Source organism: Lepidochelys kempii, chromosome 2 (assembly GCF_965140265.1).
Source record: "Lepidochelys kempii isolate rLepKem1 chromosome 2, rLepKem1.hap2, whole genome shotgun sequence".
Lineage (NCBI taxonomy): Eukaryota > Metazoa > Chordata > Testudines > Cheloniidae > Lepidochelys > Lepidochelys kempii.
The window spans coordinates 236566100-236585488 of NC_133257.1; the positions used below are offsets into that span (position 1 = coordinate 236566100).

The following is a 19389-nucleotide window of genomic DNA, read 5'->3' on the forward strand; positions in this document are numbered from 1 at the left end:
TTGGATCATATGAACTGGAACCATAAACTCACTGAACATTAAATCCATCCTCATCATCATATCCACTCATTATACTCCACATCTGAACATAGCCATTATATGAACAACATACCCCCATATCTCAATGTCTGTACTTTGACCCGTTAAGCTTTTACCCCCAATCGGGGAGATTGCAGATTATGTATTCCTTACGCTACCCGTTCCTAAACCGAATTTCACACCCCTTGATCATCTGTACCTTATTCCCTGATAACCAGAAACTTCTATGCTTAAAATCCGTAACGTTTTCTTTTTACTTCAACATCATCTTAATAAAATTATTAGAGTACACAGGCCCTGATGTATGAGCAACATTTGGCAATCCAAATGCAATTGTACTCTATGCCCCCAACACCCTCCCTCTCAAGATTTTCCTGCCCTCTCCCCAGATCTTTTCCCTAATGCTCCAGGATCGCTTTGCTATCTACAGGAGCCCTGAGAGTAAGGCTGCCTATCCTCTCAGCGAGTGGTTCTCAAACTGTGGGTCAGGACCCCATTTTAATGGGTCACCAGGGTTGGCATTAGACTTGTTGGACCTAGGGCTGAAGCCAAAGACTGAGTCCCACCACCCAGGGTTGAAGCCATAGCCCAAGGGCTTCAGCCCTGGGCGGTGGGACTCAGGCTTCAGCTTCAGCCCTGGGTGATGGGGCTCAGGCTTTGACTTTGACCCCTCCACCCAGGGCGGCGCTTCAGTCCCTCTTCCCAGGGCTATATGGTCATTTTTGTTGTCAGAAGGGGGTCTCAATGCAATGAAGTTTTGAGAAATGCTACTGGTGTCTCAGTTTTTCAGGGGATGCCAGATGACTAGTTTCCTTAGACATTTTGGGGATCCTACAGATGTCACTGCTGCTGCCTCAATCTACATGAAGTTTAATCTAGAGGCTATGTATTGCAGCAGCAGGGGAAGGAAATGCTTCTGGACAGTGTTGTGCTGACGGCTTGGAGCTGAGAGATGTCAGTTCTGTTCATTGCAGCTTGAAGGCTAGAACTGCAGCGCTAAGGAAATCCCAAGGTAGTGTATTTTGGGGTTACTCTGGCAATCTTGGAAGACTCAGCCTACACTCTGCCATTTAAGAACCTGGGCAGGTCTTATTCCATGCAGTGGTGAGTGGGATTCTTTGATATGTGGAGGAGGATATCCATCAGACAGTGGCCAGATTCTCTGTTGCTCTGAATCTTGTGTGGTCATTTGCACTCCGGTAAAATGGACTCTAAAGCTCTATGAAATCAGAATGGTAATGATTCAGACTCACTTTGCGCTGGTGTAAATGACTGCACCAGGTTCAGGGCAATGGGATCTGATACGTAGGTCCTCTAGGATAACTGTTATTGATCAAGGGAGAACATGGCCACACCTGGAAGTCCCCCAGAGATGGCTGCTTCAGGGGAGTGAGCACTCAGTAGCCATTGGAGAGCTAGGTTGAAGGAACAGCCATCTGGTACGGAGGAGAGAAAGGAAAGGGATTTGAAGGCCACTGGGCAAATTCTTCAGAGCACATCAAAAGTAGTGGGGGGAAGGGACTTATAGACAGAGGAGTGATGGCCCTGGGAAGGAAGAGGGCAATCAAAATATTTGCAGCTAAAATGTCTTCCCTGTTATTGTTCAGAAATGTTAGGGTCTCCACCCCTCAACAGGCAGGGACACTTCTTACGGGGCTTCTCCTCTGAAGTGATTTTTCACTCACACTATGAATGTGGTTACATTCTCATGACTGTTACTATTAAAGTGATGGACGCTGCCTGGAAAATATGAATAAGTATTAATACACGCCATGCATCTGCTGCTACTGTCCCTCATATCCCTGACAACAGAAAGTTCTCCATTGTCCTCAGATAAGCCCAGTGATAGACTAGTGCTTCAGTGGACACTTTATCATCCTGTGCCTGGCAGGGAGAAGCTACAGAAGGAGGGGTAAATCTGACTTTAGCCGCACTGCTAGTCCATGGTGGTGAGAGAGCAGCTGGAGCAGAAGGCCCAATGCAGGCTTTGCCTGACTCCCACTCAGGAGCATTATCAAGGTAACTTAGGGAATGGAAGATGGGACTTCTAGCACTCTGCCCCATCCCCCAACAGGTACCTTTATTCATAGACTCCAGGAAACAAGCAGTCTCCTCAGTCCAAAATTTTAAAATTAGATAACTAGTGTATCCATCTGATGGAAGGGGACAGAAGACTAGTAATGGGGCACCGAGCCTTCCACCTCTGGATTGCTTGTAAGAGCCCAGCCCACATCAGTAGCAACTGAAAGTTTACCAACCTCATGGCAGTTCAGTGAAGTTATTTTGGTGTATAAGCTTTCGTGAGCTACAGCTCACGAAAGCTTATGCTCAGATAAATTGGTTAATCTCTAAGGTGCCACAAGTACTCCTTTTCTTTTTGCGAATACAGACTAACATGGCTGTTACTCTGAAACCTGTTATTTTGGTGGACTCAGTTCAGTTCCCACGGCTGCACATTTCAAAAAGCCTTCACCACAATTAGTACCCTTTTCGCCACCCACAAAAAAAAGGTTGATGGCTGACTACATATGGACTGAGCTACTCTCCGCTCCTAGAGTTGTGCACCCACCAGGCCCTGGAGGGAACATTAGCAGACCAGCTTGAAGCTCCTCTGGGTGCTTGTGCTGTATCTGACCTGCAAATAATGGCCTCCAGCGCTGACAAGCAAGCAGCTATCACAAATACAAAATTCTTATGCAACTTTTTAAAATAAGTTTTTTGTTTACAGTTATATTAGAGGAAACACAGGAACAAAGTTATTTTTGAACTTGGGAGATTCTCACGCTTCAATCAGATACATTGCCAGTAGCCAGAGGCTTATCATATCCCCAGAGGCACACGAACTGTACCTGAGTTTTCTGGCCATCCCCAGCCAGCACAACCCCTACAAGTCCCTCTGGTGGAGAAGAGGGTTGCAGACATTGCAGGGTTCTGGTGTGAGCAAACTTTCTGCTGTTACCCTGCACCTGTTTAATGCTGTGCACAAAGCAGGGTTGAATGCAACCCCATCTATTTAAAGTAGTGTTTTTGACCTCTAATACTTTCTGACTCAAAGTGATTATTATTTAACAGCTGAATATAGCACATGGGTTTGCAGGCTGCTTCTCATGGTGAGTAAAAATACAACTCCTCCCCTGCATAGCTTCCAGTAGAAACTGATCATGACTAACAGCTTCCAGATCATGACAAGAGAGGACTCTGGGCAAGATAAAAAGACAAGTGGGATGGAGGGAGGGCAAACATAAGAAGCTTGTGCACTTTCTTGGGCAGTACAGATCATATTAGCACCTATTTCCCCCCTAAAAAACGTTAATACTTAGAGAGAATTAACTGGAGGATCATAGTGTGAAGGACTATGGAAAAGGGTGGGTAAGGAGGAGAGATTTCAAGGGAGGGAGGCAGGGCATGTGGCATATAGAAGCCTGAGAGATGCTCTTTGGAATAAAGGGGGTAGGAGTGAAGTAGACTTGCTGGAGGTCAGGGTACAAAGAAGAGTGGTGAGTGTTAGAAGAGTGTTCATAAAATCCTCTAATTACAGAAGGATGAGAGTGTTGTTTCCTTAGTAGCTAGGCAGTGCCAGAGCAGATTTAAAATTTTTATTAAAGCTAATGTTAAAAAATTATATAAGACATAGGTTGAGAAAAGAGTGTCTGTATATCTGGGTATAGTGCTTAGATTATCCAAAAATACAAAATATGTACCATATGTATCGTATGACTTTAAAAACAAAATCAGCATTAACCCAAATTTAGGTGAATAAATTTAAGAATACAGTTTAGATATTAGCATCCAAGTATTCGGGTATATCATGCATGAAAATTTATACAGAGAGTTGGTTGTGGAAAGCAAATATGTCAATGAGTGAAGATTGTCTCTCAGTAATTGAGAATTTAGGGTAGGTTGTCCATTTGGAAATTACAATCCATGAGGAAAGTATTTGTTACTTTCCCCACTGTGCTTCTGTGTGCCTGGAAAGCAGAATAGATTTTTTTTAAATGATTAGCTTCTCCCCCGATTCCCCCCTTCAATGTTGTTAGAATTCTATCACAACACAGAAACAATAAGGATGCATCAGCAGCACTGGCCAAAAGACTCTTTCTGAATGCTGCTGATGTAGTTAGTGTCAGTTTGACTGTAAGATAAAACAAACAAACAGCTTTCTCACTTGAGGTAAGAGTTAGGTCCATTTCTGAAAGCTATGTAGTCTATCAGAACAGAGGGTTTTTCTCCCCTTCTGCTGTGTTTTTTGACCAACTTTGGTATCTGGGAGGCCAGGGCTCAGTGGGGAAATGCTTGCGGAGATAAGCCATCATTGTAAACAAGTAAGGGTGTGCACTACAAATGGGCATGGAAGTAGAACACACCCATAACTGCAGCAGCTACAGTTTGGTTTTGTAGTTTGCTGCTAGAAGGGAGGCTAGTAATCCTGATAACCTAGCACTAATATAGCACGGGCGGAAGAGTTGGTGGCTTTAGGATAGGTCAGTTGTAAGTATGGACTCAGCACCAAAGCTAAGGCATTTTTAATCCCATTTTCAGTGGTGTGGATCGTGTCTTTATATAAGATTGGGCAGAGCCCTTCTGGTGTGTCTCTAATAGCCTCCCTTCCACCATCACATAATTGTTGGCTCCTTCCAGCACAGTCATTCAGTTCCCCGCTATCTCGACGGAGGGTTGGGGTGGCATGAAGGGGAACATTCTGTCGGAAAAGCCATGTGATCCTCCTCTAAATTTCCTCTATAGACTCCGCAGAGCAGTTTGCAGCTCTGCTGAGGGTGCATAACCTGCAACCCAAGCACAACTATGCAGATATTCCTTCGGATGGAATGTCCCTTTGTAATGACTCCATGTTTCCCCATAGCAGCACAGCTCCCTTCGTAGCCATTGTCTGAGTCCCCCCATAGCCATTCAGTACCTCATTTTCCTGGTGGTGGAGATAGCCTATCCAAGGGATATAATACAAGACATGAACATTTACCCAGTCTCTGCTAGCCAGAATTACTAAGCCTGCTAGTGAAGGTTCAGAATACCTTCCCCGCTAGTGCTCCTGCTCACTATGAACCTATGCACTTCGCTAGTGAAAGTGTCTGCACAGTAGTTGGTGTACATAAACTAAACTGAAACATATAATGCTCCATTAACATTGGCATTGGATTTTGTATAAAATTAAAAACACACACTTACTAAATTTTCTTTGGATTTGGTCTCTCCCTTTTCCCTGCACTCCTATTTAAATACTTTCTGCATTATATCTTGGGGTCTTTTCCTCCATCTTTCCTGAGTTTATGTCTCCCTTGTTAGAGAACATCCAGTTACATAAAATAAATTAGTGCGTTGTGGCGTAAACCAGTTACTAACAGTCTGGGATTAGGAAGATATTTTCTTTATAGGCAGATTGTTCCATACTTGTCGTTTACAGGGTTTCTTATGCTTACCTCTAATTGTATCTGATACAAGTCATGATTGGAGATAAGACACCAGATTAGATAAACCATTGATCAGATCCAGTATGGGAATTCCTATATATAATTCTTTTGTACAGTAACTTTTTTCCTCCCTTCTCTTGTCTTTAGTTTATACTATCCTTCCCCCTACCCTCAGTATTTTGTTTACAACCTGTGTCCCTCTGATCTCTTTTTAGTTTTTCCCCATCCTATTTATCCCTTGCTGGTCCCCAGATTCCTCCCCTCATTCTCTCTCCCTCCCCAGTCCCTCTCCTCTCTTTCCCTGCTATTTGGGTAATCCACTAATATTTGTCAACAAATCAGAACTGTGATAACTCTTCAGATCTTTGCAGCAGGCATACAACATGGTCTCTACATCAGAAGACACTGAGGGTACTCAGTAAAAGATGGGAACTTGGAGGGAAAACAAGTAACATAACAAGTTTTAGTCAACACTAAACTGTGAAGTACCTAAAAACACTGTGGAAAAATGTGTGAAGAAATTCAGTATCACAGATTTCTTACTGACTGCAATCAATCCTTCACTATTTGAGTTTTGGAGTCGGGGGACCCTAATAATTCTGAGTTTAATTCTACACTGTCTTGCACTTTCTGTAGTCATTTATGTTTGGTGTAAAATAATACCAAAGCACAATTCTCCACTCACTCACACCCTATGCTTGTGGATATATAATCAGTTTAAGAGAGAGAATTAAATTATAAGGTAGAAATAAGATGATCTAGGCTGTTCGTGACACAGAGGAAAAATTCTGTGCTTTTCTGAGACTGAAATCCACACTAAAATTGATGCTAAGTAGAGATATTACTGTGTACAAGGGGTTCTGTAAACAAGTCGTCATCCACAGACCCTCCTCAGGTGCCCCATGCCTTATTTTCCCCTCTTTCACTGAGTGTTGTTGTGCTTTGATGTGGCACAACACTTCAGAAATTCTCTCCTTCTGAACATCAACAAGAGAATCCAACGCAAAGTTTTAAACAACACAAATTAGTCCCTTAGGCCTTGTGTACACTACGCAGCTTTTAGCGACAAGGCTGTGTCGATATAGCCTTGTCTCTAAAAGACAGCAAGTGTGAACACTCTTTTGTGGTATTTTGTTGGCACTTTTGTTGACAAAATACTTCCAGCTCTGCCAGCGGCATAAGCTTTGTCGGCAGGAGCGCTCCTGCCGACAAAGCTGCGTTCACACTGTCGCTTGTGTCAGCAAAACTTTTGTCTTTCGCAGGTTTTTTTTTTTTAAGTACCTGTGAAAGACAAAAGTTTTAGTGACAACTGTGCAGTGTAGACTTACTCTTAGCCTTCACCAGGTTCAGAAAGTGCCCCAGCTTTGTGATCTCCCTTTGTCTCAGGGGCTTTCTGTTCGTCATCTCCAGGTAGTACAGCAGACCCTGGTCACTCTCTCACCCCTGGGCTCCAGATTACACCAAGGAGTGGCCATCCACTGCAGCTGAAATATTCCGCTCTATTCACCACCCAGACCTACTCCCTATGCTGCCTGTTAGTGGTTAGGGTTTCTTCGAACCTTTCCCATCTTCTGCCTATAACCCCTTTGCTGGTTCCAATTTCTGTGGGAAACCTTTAAAATAGTCCTTTGTCTCCCTCAGTCTCTCTGGGCCCTCAAATACAGAAGCAAAATTGCATACCCAGTTTCTGTGCTATAGGGGTAGAATCCGTGGGCATTTCTGATGCTCTTCTTTTGATGCTCTGTGTTTGTTTCTGGGTATGTAATTCTGGAGTAGGCAGCAGGGTACAAGCTGTGGACTTGATTGTCAAGCATTTTCCCATGCCGGGGTCACCCCCTGAGAATTGGGATGACATAGACCTACAGGACGTTCGTCAAAATCTTCCCTGCAATGTTCATGAAGAATTGTGATCCAAGTGGTCTCTGAAGCAATGTACAACAAGCTTATTCATAGTTAAGGCTGCAATTCTGTCATGGAGGTCACAGAAGTCACGGATTCCGTGACTTTCCGCGACCTCTGTAACTTCCGCAGCTGCAATGGCCAGTGTGGCTGATCCCAGGGCTGCCAGAGTAGTTGGCCCTGGGGCCAGCTGCTTGGGCGCCTTGTGGCCAGCCGCACTGGGTGCTGCTGGAGCGGCCCCAGGGCCAGCCGCACCAGCTGCAGCTCATGCAGCACTGGGGTGGCTGGCCCTGAGGTGTGCCCGAGCAGCGGTTCCGGGAGCTGTTCCAAGGCCAGCTGCTGACTGCTGCTTGGGTGGCCTGGGGCAGCTGGCCCTGGGGAGCGCCCGAGCAGCAGCCCCAGGGTGGTTGGCCCTGGGGAGCGCCTGAGCAGTGGTCCCTGGGGCCTCAGAGCAGGCATGGCTGGGGACAGTCAGCTCCCATGGCCAGTGCAGAGGCTAGCCGTCGGCCTGCAGGCCCCCACAGCAGCGGTGTCCTGGGGCCCCCCAGAGCAGCAGCGCCTGGGGCCCCAGGAGCTGCTAAGTTTTAGTCGGGTATTTATATAGTAAAAGTCATGGACAGGTCATAGACGATGAATTTTGTTTACTGCCCGTGACCCGTCCATGATTCTTACTAAAAATACCTGTGTCTAAATCTTAGCCTTATTCATAGCACATGTTGACCTAAACTAGTGATCTTCAGACCTCAGTGGTTCAGGAGCCAAATTAGTGATCAATATTACCCAAAAGAGTCACAGTAGTTTGAATTTATTGTTTCATTTACTATAATACTATGTATTTATATTTCAACAGTATGACGGGGGAAATGTTTATATATATTTTTTTTTCTGAGAGCAAAATGACTGTCTGTGACACAATAGCTCAAAATAGCACCCTGCAAACCCCATAATCATCATTCATATATGGTTGTGATATTTCATACAAAACATGTCATGTAAGATATGTGAAAGGTCATGATCTGCTGAAACCCGTTGTTTTGTCAAAATATGTCTATCATTAGTGTGTATGAAATTATGAGACTTTGCTGTATGGTTGCTACTGAAATATGTTGTATGTTTGAGAGTCTCTACTGCTAACCATTCCCAGGAGGGTGTTAATCGACCATTAATCAGTAGGGGAGTTGTAATCAAGGAATTTACAATTCAGTGAGAGTTGTGCAAGCACCACACAATGGGGACTGCTCAGCTCTGTGACTCAGTTGTACAAGACCACCAGGAGGATTTCTCAATCCTGTGACTCAGCAAAGCCCACCAGGACATGTCTAGGCAAGTGTCTTCTAGGCATATGGACTAAGGATATAAAATAGGAGATAGTGGCATCATGCTTTGCCCTTTCTCCTTCCCCACCTATGCGGGAAGCACCAAGGATGCTGAGAAGACAAAGAACTTCAACTGAGGAGACTCGTCCCTGGTTTAAGAGAGAAACCCATGTATTACAAACTATAACATCCAGTGGGGTGAGAAAAGTGCTTGATCTAAATACTGCCCAGTGTAATAAGATTTGAGATTTAGATTGTGCACTTATCTTTTATTTTCTTTGGTAACTATCTCTGAGCTTTTATGCCTATCTCCTATAATCACTTAAAATCCATCCTTTTGTAGTTAATAAACCTGTTTTATATTTTACCTAAAACAGTGTGTTCTGCTTGAAATGCTTGGGAAATCTCAGCTCAGTTACAAAGGCTAGTGCATGCCCTCTCCACATTGAGGGAGGGGCAGATTGGATAATAAACTTACACTGGTCAGGCTTCTCACCAGGGCAAAATGGTACAGCTCTGCTGTGTAAGGCTGGGGAGCTGTGGGGAATTGGCTGGTGCCTATCTCTACGTGATTCGTGAGAGGCTCTAGGAGCATTCATGCAATCTAGCTAGGTGTGGGGCGGCATATGCTGTTGTGCTGAGTGATGACAGCGCCTGGAGGGTTTTGCTGCATGTCACTAGTAAAGCATTGTGAGAGACAGCCCAGGCTGGAGAGTTAAGGGGACCCAATGGTACCCCAGTTCCAGGTTGCACCCTGGGGATCCTGTCACACTGATCAAGTATTATTTTATCATCTACAACTGGTTACTAACATAGTAAAAGCATCCTGATTGGTTAATAACTTAGACTGGTTAATAATTAAATCACAGTGTTTTAATATCATGTGCTGCAAAGAGCCACAGGAGACACACTGAAGAGCCACTTGTGGCTCACAAGTCTCAGTCTGAGTATCACTGATCTAAACAATGCTAAATGGAAACATTGTCAAATTTTCTACTCCGAGGTAGTCAGTTGAGGAAGCCGTAGTGCCACAAATCTGCTTAAGAAAAGGACTCTTCCACATCACTGTTTTGATATGTCATTTTGATTTTAAGTCCAGTAACTGGAAGACTTTTTAAACTTGCTCTTAAACTATTTTGGCTAGTCTACTTTGCAACTTGTACCACAAACTTAATGCAACTGCTGTAATATGTTGGCTTCCCGTCTGTCATGAACAATGTTATGAAATGTCCCCACACCCCTCCCAAGAAAAATATGCAGTTCTATGTTTTTTTGTTTTTTTTTTCAGCTGTGGCTAATGCAAGAGTAACTGGTTCTCCATACTTCCTAGAAGAATAGGCTAGGTGACTGTTTTCAGCATTAATTGTGTGTGCTGGCATATTCTTGGAGAATGCTGTGCATATGAATGTTAAGGAAATAGCAATGCTGGAAGCTAGTCATCCTGGAAATCTACAACTGTGGTTTTCAATCTTTTCCATACCGTGACCCCATGTTACAACAGAAAAGAGTTCCAGGATCCCCCATCCTATTACACATAAAGAAAGAGATGGGATTGTGACACCTAATCCTCAGGCCTGGTTGTGACCCTCTGGTTGAGAACTCATGATCTTGAAAGACTGGTACAGTGGAGGCAGCTGCCATCAATGCTATCACTCTAAAACTTTAGCTTCTTTAGCTGGGATCTAACTGAGCTGCAACCTTCCTCTTCTGTAGTGAATTCTGCAAAACTACGGTCCTTCTGAATGTTCCCCCCATAGAGAATGACATTCTAGGACTAAAGCTCTGTGCAGTTGAGAGATCATGATTCAAAAGACAGTTGGCTAGGATCTTCAAACTTGGTGCATCTACACCTGTAGGTGAAATCAGAGTTTTACCCACAGAACTTTCCTAAACACATCTCATCTATTGTATCTCTGTTAGGAATGTAGGCGTGGCCACAATGGAACAGACCTGTAGTATAACTAGACCAGTGTCCTGTCTCTGAATCATCTGGGGGCCACTGTTCGAGATAATCTTCCCCCTATGAAGATCTCACATTAATTTCTAATAGTTAGTTTGGCTCGACACCTGAACCATGCGGTTTCATATCTGTTTCAATGTTTGCTTGCATTAACTATTATAACTCTTGCTGTCTACATAAATGTCCAACCCCGCTTTGAATCTGGCTACGTTCTTGGACTGAATGGCATCCTGTGGCCATGAGATCCACAGTGTAATTAGGTGTTGTATGAAAATGTATTTCTTTGATCAGTTCTGAATTTTTCACCTTTCAAGTTTTATTGGCTGTTCCCTTGTTTTTGTTTTATGACTACCAAATTCACTGTCCCTTTTGGTCAATTTCATGGTCATAGGGTTTTAAAAATCATAAATTTCATGATTTCAGCTATTTAAATCTGAAATGTCAAGGTGTTGCAATTGTAGGGGTCCTGACCCAAAAAGGAGGTGTGGGAGTGTCTCAAGGTTGCTGTGTGGTGGGTTGCAGTACTGCTGCCCTTACTTCCGGGCTACTGCTGGCGGCGGCGCTGCCTTCAGAGCTGGGCAGCTGGAGAGCAGCGGCTGCTGGATGGGAGAGCAGTGGCTGCTGGCTGGGAGCCCAGCTCTGAAGGCAGCACAGAAGTAAGGGTGGCAATACTACGATCCCCCTAAAATAACCTTGTGACTCCCCTGCAACTCCCTTTTGGGTGAGGACCCCCAATTTGAGAAATTCTGGTCTCCCTGTGAAATCTCTCTAGTATAGGGTAAAAGCACACAAAATGCCAGATTTCACGGTTGGTGATGCGTTTTTCACCATGAATTTGGTAGGGCCCTACTTATGACATCGATGACCCCAATCTACCTTCTCTAGCCCATTCATAAATTGATGTATTTTTATCATGTTCTTTCTTAGGCTATTGCTACACTGCAGCCATGGGGTGTGCTTGCAGCTCATGTAGACATACCCAAACTAGCTTTAGTCTAGCTATCATGAGAACCACGACAGTGAAACTGGGGTGGTGCACACTTCAGCATGAGCTGTATGAACCCACCCAGAACTCTGAGTAATCGCTCATGTGGCTAGCCCACACTGACGCCCATGCTGCTGCGGCTTCATGGCTACCAGTAACCAAGCTAACTAGTTGAAAGCTAGCTCAGGGATATCTACACAGACTGCAGTCACACTCTGTGATTGCAATGTAAACATACCCTCATTTATCTCCTCTCTATGGAAAATAGTCCCAATCTTTTCAAGCTGATTTCACATGAATGTGTTTCCACCTCCCTAATCATTCTTGTCACCCTCCTCTGAATCACCTCTAGTTCTGCAGTGTGCTCTTTCAGATAGGGTGAACAGGACAGTATCCTAGATGAAGGCGAACCATTGATTTCTAGAATAGGATTGTAATTGTTAACCCATGCATTTTATTTCCTCACTTGTTTTGTTTTATTTGCCAGAGTTTCTGGTAGTATATTTTTCTGTTGCACCCATCTCATATATGGCTAGAGATGGTTGAGCTGCCGATGCCCCTTCCTCCTCCCCACGACCCACCCACATGCTCCTGTGCTGCCTGTTTGCTTCTGCTATGCTTTCTTCCAACTCCCTTGCCTGAACAGTGTTTTATTTATTTGTCACTTAGTAATAGAATTCCAGATATTAGATATGGAAAAGACTTGATAGGTCATTTTGCCCATCTCCATTCCAATGCATTGTCTTCTCAAGGGCTGTGTACTGTCTAGCAAGACACCTTAAAGATGTGCAGATATGTGAATGGACCACTAAACACAAATTCTAAGTGAGTCCCTTCCCCCATCACAACACAGTTGAGAAGCACTTCCCCTTTCCCTTCCTCCAGGCTGTAGCTTGCCTAAGGAAATCTCCTTGAGGACTGGTTTTTGCCACAGATTGGGCTCTGCAGATCAGGTAATATAGCATAATGCTGTATCTATTCCAGGTAAGCTCCAGAAGGCTAGAGGTGGGACAACATCCGTCCCCCCCTAACACCACTGCTGCCCAACATGGAGCCACTCTGCCTCTATTCCCAGCCCACCCAGTGCCTCTCTGCCAGTGGATCCCACTTCCACAAAAAGCCCTCCATGTTGTCCTAGGAATGGGGAGAAAACTGCATGGGGTTGGCTGATTTCCCCCATGGGAGGAGTGAAATCTGGGCCCAAAGGGTCCCCTCCACACATGGAGCTTGGTGACATGAGCTAGCCCTATGTTTGGAAAATATACTGATGATCATCTAAACTTTCCATTGTGCAGTGTCATTCCATTACTCCTGTCATCATTGTGCACCCTTGGGTTACTCACACAATCTCTTTTCTTTTTATGCCCTTTGAATACTTGCAGACAATTATAACCCCATTAGTTGTCATCTGGATTGTCTACGAGTCCTGTTCATGGACCCATTCCTGTAGCCTCTCTCTCACACCCCCACACACAAAGAAGGAGCTGTGTGCGCACGATGACTGGAGGATATGGTATTCTATTTTGAATTTTTTTAAAATAAATTATTGTTTATTTTTAGAGTTTTATTTTGTAATGATCTGCCCAATATTCCCAGTGTCAACTACAGAGAGACTCCCCACTCCCAGCACTGAGACACTCACTCTCCATAGTTGAAATCTGCTTTGTCATTTTTGCAACTACATCATGTATTCAGTTCACTCTTGTTGCTCCTGGGTATTTTCTGGCATTAGTGTTCTCTAAATACAGTATATCCTTCCACTAAATCTGTTCCGGATGGCTTATCCCAAGATATATCAGTTTGTATTTTTCAGGCTTAAATTTACATTGTTATTATTCTGGCCAGTCTGTAACTTTTCATTATCCTCATGATTTGAACACTTTGCATCTTAGTAATAATAATAATAATTAATTAATAATAATAATTTGCATTTAATTAATGGTCTGGTTTGGATCTTTTCTTCCGGATCATTAGGAAAACTTAAATATAACTGGTCCTAATACTTATCCCTGCAGCAGCCCACTGGACATCTTCCCCAAACCTGATATCTTGCCATTTATCATTCCTCTTTGTATACAGTCCTTCATCCAGTTTTCAGTCTGTTAAATGCCATCAACTCAGCTGAGACAAGACTGGAGATGCAGAGATGGTAATCTTGCTTAAGATCATGTTAGTGCTTCCTGTTAGATGTTTTCTGATTACAGACAGGAATGTTTAGGTCATGTGATGTGCTTGGTAGACCACTTCTTCCTGTAAAACACTTTTAAGAAAAAAGACTTGCTTCTAGTGGCACTGAGGAAGTATTGTATGTGAACAGTTGCGATGCTGTTTAGTGTGGCACCCATACCTGTTTTTCCAAGACCCATTCCACTGTAATCATTTTAGATTGCACCTTAGTTGTTTAATCACATTTTCTGAAAAAGTAGAGTGAATTTTGTTTAAAATTTTACTGGTCATGCTACGTTTACTAGTTTTGTAAAGTTAATCTACTTGTTTCACTTGATGTTGTAGATAAAAACATGTAAACCATGAAACTTACTCCCTTATTTCTTGCAGATATGAAGTTTTGAGTGTTTTCATTTTTCACACACTCTTAATAAATTAAGTGGATTGGAACTTTACAGAATATGTTTTAATCACTCTTAGAATACACAATATCGACAAAAGATTTCATTTTGAGTTTCAAGGTAAAATTCCCATTACAGATCCATATGGCAGATCCCTGCTCCAATATTCCACATTCACTACATGCAGGGAACTCTCATTGAGAGAAACGTGATACCATGGGTCAGATTCTGGCCTGCCCCAGTGCATATGTGAAAGCTGATGGAGGGTACAAGGAGTTTTCTCCTGTTCTTGCACCCTGGCAAGGTGAGACCAGAATCCTGGCAGGAAGTGTAGTCCCTGTTTGTTACTAGGAAGCTCATTCTTCAGCTGGTGTGAATTCTCATAGCTCCATTGACGTCAGTGGAGCTATGACAGTTTACTCCAGCCAAGGATCTGTCCCATGGTTGCTAGGTGCCTGAAAAGGGGAGAGGGAGAGGCAGTGATGGCTCCATCCCTCCCTCTACACAAGCCAGCATGCTAGTATTGTAGTTGGCCAAACAGAAGAGGGGAATACATTGCACCTTTTTCAAGAGTCATGTAGCAAGCATGTGCTACCTGGGAGTTTCTAGGAAGAACCCTGGCTGAGTCAGAGTCCTGGAGACCTCGCCCACTCTGCACCCCTCTTATTTGCTTTGTGCCAACAAATTCAAAACTACAAGCATGTAGGTGCCACAGACTAGCTCTGTACTACTTTCTTTGGGGCTCTGTCTCTTCGCTTCACTTTTCAGTCTTTTAATCCTACTGACAGATATTCTGCCTTCCTTTAGTCTGTGTCAGATTTTTAACCTCCCCTCTCCCTTTGTTTTGTTTTTTGGTGGTTCATTCCTTAAGACCTACTTTCAGTCAGTGTTCTTCTTTTCTGTATCTCATTCTAAGGATGTGTCCATCCTGCAAATTTCAGGCCTCAGATTCATTCAGTACAAGCCTTACTCAGAAAATAACTTTTTTTTTTAAAGGTAGTTTTGGTTGTAAAACTTCTTAAAATGTAAAATATTTGAATAATTTCTTCCATATCTATAAGTCAACATAGTGGTGACACAGAAACACTGATAGTTCATGTTTTTCCTATTCTTGCAGCCTGATAAAAATCTTATCACTAACTTTGCAGGCATTTTCAGTGAGTAATGTAATATGTAAATAATTGAAATGAAATGAAGAAGACTTTACAGAGGAACTGAAAGGTGAACTTCAAATAGTTTTATTTGGCAAGAGAAATAAGTGCTTTTATTGCCTGATGGACAGTACGGATTTATTCAAACCCTTTTAGATGAAAAAAATTATTTTTTCTTCTTTTCTGGCTAGCATCTTGTGAACACATTGGAGCGCACCATAAAATATTAACCAGCCTCTTAATTAGTAGATAGCGGAATGCTCTGTTCTGCAGGGTCACAAATTCAGCAGTGAGCTTGGTACCACTGTCCTGGGTTGATGAAGTCCAAATTCATGGTGCTGTGGTACACACTGCAAGTGACAAAGTACCCGAAATGAACAGCAACAACAAAAAGAGCAAGGATAATGGACCAGGTAGACAACTAGTCTGATGTGAGAGAGTAATTCCAGCCCTCCTAACTTCTACCCCCATCTTGCTGTAAGAAGCAACTGGAAGAAGTGATTGAAAGGGATCAACTGTGTAGGATAATTTGCAAGCCAATGTCTTAAGGAGATATTTGTATTGCAGTAGCAGCTAGAGGCCAGGGACCAATTAGGCTAGGCACTGTACAAACATACACCAAAGAGTCAGTTCCTGCGTTGAAGAACTTACAGTCTAGTATTCTTGCTGACAGTATAGGTTTTTCAAAGTCTCCTGTGATGTGGAGTGTTCCATGATTAATATATTCCACAGCCTAGACACTTGGCTCCCACTTTCCAATGCAGCACTATCCAGCTTTGGCAAATTTGACAATACTCCAATAAGTCTTTAAAAATGAAACCCAAATGTTTTAAAACTTCAAAACCCCTCCTTGCAGCTTCTGAATTCAGAAGGGCAGCTACAACTTGGTGGCCACTAGGACACTGCAAAATTGTGGGTTTCTTTCCCAGGTTCACCACATTCAGAGTAGCAGCATTTTCCCCTGCATCCCAATAAATTTTTGTGTGTTGCAGAAAAAGATGATCTTTTTTTCCTTAAGCCTGAGTCTACTGAAATCACAGTCTTGTTGGGAGACCACAGGTGGTTGTTGTGGAGATAATTATGAAATCACAAAGAGATGACAAAGCCAAAAATAAGCATCAGATTGTCTTTTAAGAAACCAAGATCCTCTTCTCTTGCAAATGTGTTCAGGAGTTAAAGCAAGAGTGCACGCTTGAGTGTAAAGGGGAGAACTCCCTGAAACCATGTAGTATGTAGGAGAGTTTTTGTCTGCATTATGGGCCAGACTTTGAGGGGAATCAGAACAGCACTCGGCACACGACGGGCGCGGGGGAAGGGAGCACATAGGTGGCTTTTTGCCACCTTTCCCCACCCCTGAATTCTTGAGGCTGGCACAACTTAAAGCAGTTTCAGGACCACTCTAAGTTGTGCTGACTTTGGCTAGAGGCTGATATATCAGCAGGGTCACTTGTGCACAGAATAGTTCAGCCACAACTGCTCCGACCTCAACATGCCCCCTGAAATGCTCCCATATCTGGCATAGCACTTATGCTACATTGGGGTTTTCCCCAAGCCAGAAAAATTCCCAGCTGTCCACTTGGGGCACTTTAATTCTCCTTTGTGCTGCCAGAGTGGTACAAAAGAGATTTGGCAGGCCTGAGATCTGGCCCTATGGTTTTTGTTGTTGTTGTTGTTGTTTTTTTATAGATTTCTGTGAACCATCCACTCCTTTGTTTTGTTTAGTAATAGTTGTCAAATTGTAGAGAGGCAAACTATTGTTAATTTTTTCTGCACCTCAAAGGGCTAGATTGTGCTTTGGAATACCTGCCTACTTGGCACATCAGTAGATTTTTGCTATGTTGTCAGGTGCATCAGAGGGGATTCTGAGGTGCCACACAGTTCGTGAGGTCTCAAACTAGAGTCTCCAAGAGTCTGACCCTACCAGAATTGCTCCTGGGAGCAGTGCAGGCTTTCCTGCTCACTGCATGATCCTTGAAGATGGTGCAACGTATTCCCCACTCTGCTAATGGCCAGCTAACAGGATGCTGGTCTGAACAAGGGAGTAAGACAGAATAAACTCTCTGAAGCAGGTGGAAGCAGGGAATGGACAGAGCTTTAATTCTGTCTTTCCCACTTGGTTGAGGGTACTTCACTGCTGATGAGCAGAACTGAGGCAGGGCAGTGGGCCTCCTAATTTGTTGTAGCAGCAAATTACCACCACCTTGGAGCAAGGAGGAAGCAGGGGAGGAATTGTGTCTCAGGTGTGTCTGAGGCCCTGTCTACACTGGCAAGTTTCTGTGCAGTAAAGCAGCTTTCTGCGCTGTAACTCCTGAGGTGTACACACTGCCAAGCTACTTTGTGCGCAGAAACTGTGCAGTTGTAGCGCTTTAAAAAAAACCCACCCCAACGCGAGGTGTACAGCTTTCAGCGCCGGGGCTACAGCGCTGCTGTGCCAGTGTAGACACTGGTCGATTACAGCGCTGCAATTGGCCTCTGAAAGGTGTTCAGCAATGCCTGTTCTTGCCTTTCTGGTCATCGGTTTGAACTCTACTGCCCTGTCTTGAGGTGACCAACTGTCATCCCTACCCTTTGGAATTTTGAAAGTCCCCATCCTGTTTGCTCAGTGATGCATGCAGTGGTCTCAGTGCATCTTTCCAGGTGGCCATGCCTGCTCCACACGCCAGGCGATCCTCCAGCTTGGAGCAATGCCGAGCTGCTGGACCTCATCAGCATTTGGGGAGAGGAGGCTGTCCAGTCCCAGCTACGCTCCAGCCATAGGAATTATACCACCTACGTACAGATTTCACAATGCATGACAGAAAGGGGCCATGACTGGGACTCATTGCAGTGCAGGGTCAAAGTGAAGGAGCTGCAGAACGCCTAGCACAAGGCGCAAGAGGCAAACCGCCGCTCTGATGCTGCGCCCATGAGCTGACAGTCCTACAAAGAGCTGGACATGATACTTGGTGGCGACCCCACATCCACTGTGAAGACCACTGTGGATACTTCGGTGGCTCGCGTGCCAGTCAAGAGTGGACCAAGCCAGGAGGAGGAAATTTTGGATGAGGATGTGCAGTGGGAGAGGGACCCAGAGGCAGAGGATGACTCAGAGTTCAGAGATGCATGCAACCAGGAGCTCTTTTCTACCCCGGAGGAGGCTAGCCAGTCACAGCTGTCATATGTTGGCAAAGTGCAAACGGGAGAGGAGGCCCCTGGTAAGTGGATTTGATTTTGGGAATTGCTGAAGCAAGTTGTTGGGATCAGGAGAGTTGCATGCCTTGTCTCCCACCACATGCCTCGTCTGAGCAGCAGAACAGGCTATTGATTGACTCCCTCACTTCACGGGAATCTCCCTCAGAGATCTCCAGGAAACTCTTGTGGAGATACTGGGCAATCTACTGGTGCAGGTTCTTTGGCAGAGCTGCTTTGTTTCTTGCCCCATTAATGATAACTTTCCTGCGCCATTGTGCCATCACTGAGGGAATGGAGGGAGGGTTTGGACCATTGCTGCACACAGTCGAGCTGCATGGGGGCCAGGGCGGAAGCTGCAGTCTTGGAGAAGACCCTCCCTTGATTCCCTGCTCACCCTCAGCAGCGAGATATCTTCCATAATGATCACATCCTGTGGAAAGTGTGGAGACAGGAATTATAATCAGGGCCCTCCTACAGTACTGGCTCTCCCCAAGAGCTACGTGCCCAGTGTACAACAGGGTCCAGGAATACTGATTTACCTTGCCCCTCTGGCAACTTACCATTTGGGGGGTCTTGTGGCTCATATGTGCTTGCGTGGGGTCAGCCAGTTAGTAACAGATGTGTGAGTACTGGCTTTGTTTTAAATCACTGAATCAGTGTTCTCTGTGTTGCAAACAATACTACTTCTGTAAAATGTTGCATTTAAACTTCACAGAGATGACCTGGGGAGCCCAGCCTCCTTCTTTGTTATTGGCATCTGAATGTCTGCGCAGAATTAGAAAGTGGCCAAGAAGAACTAAGGAGGACTTCTGTGTGATATTATGATGCACTGCGCCGCCAAGAAACAGGAATTGAAGGAGTGTTGGGACAGCGAG

At 44.3% G+C, this 19389-nt stretch overlaps 1 protein-coding gene across 3 annotated transcripts in view; it reads left to right on the forward strand.

The window, feature by feature from the left end:
• The window catches only part of APBB1IP (amyloid beta precursor protein binding family B member 1 interacting protein), a 103849-nt gene that overhangs the window by 6031 nt on the left and 78429 nt on the right, over positions 1-19389 (forward strand). Inside the window, exon 2 of one of the 3 annotated variants that reach the window (XM_073334280.1) lies at positions 13008-13138. The exons of 1 other annotated variant lie outside the window; for it this stretch is intronic. In XM_073334280.1, the coding sequence (XP_073190381.1) occupies positions 13136-13138 (3 nt within the window). In that variant the 5' untranslated portion in view covers positions 13008-13135. One more of the 3 variants, XM_073334281.1, reaches the window with a different exon arrangement.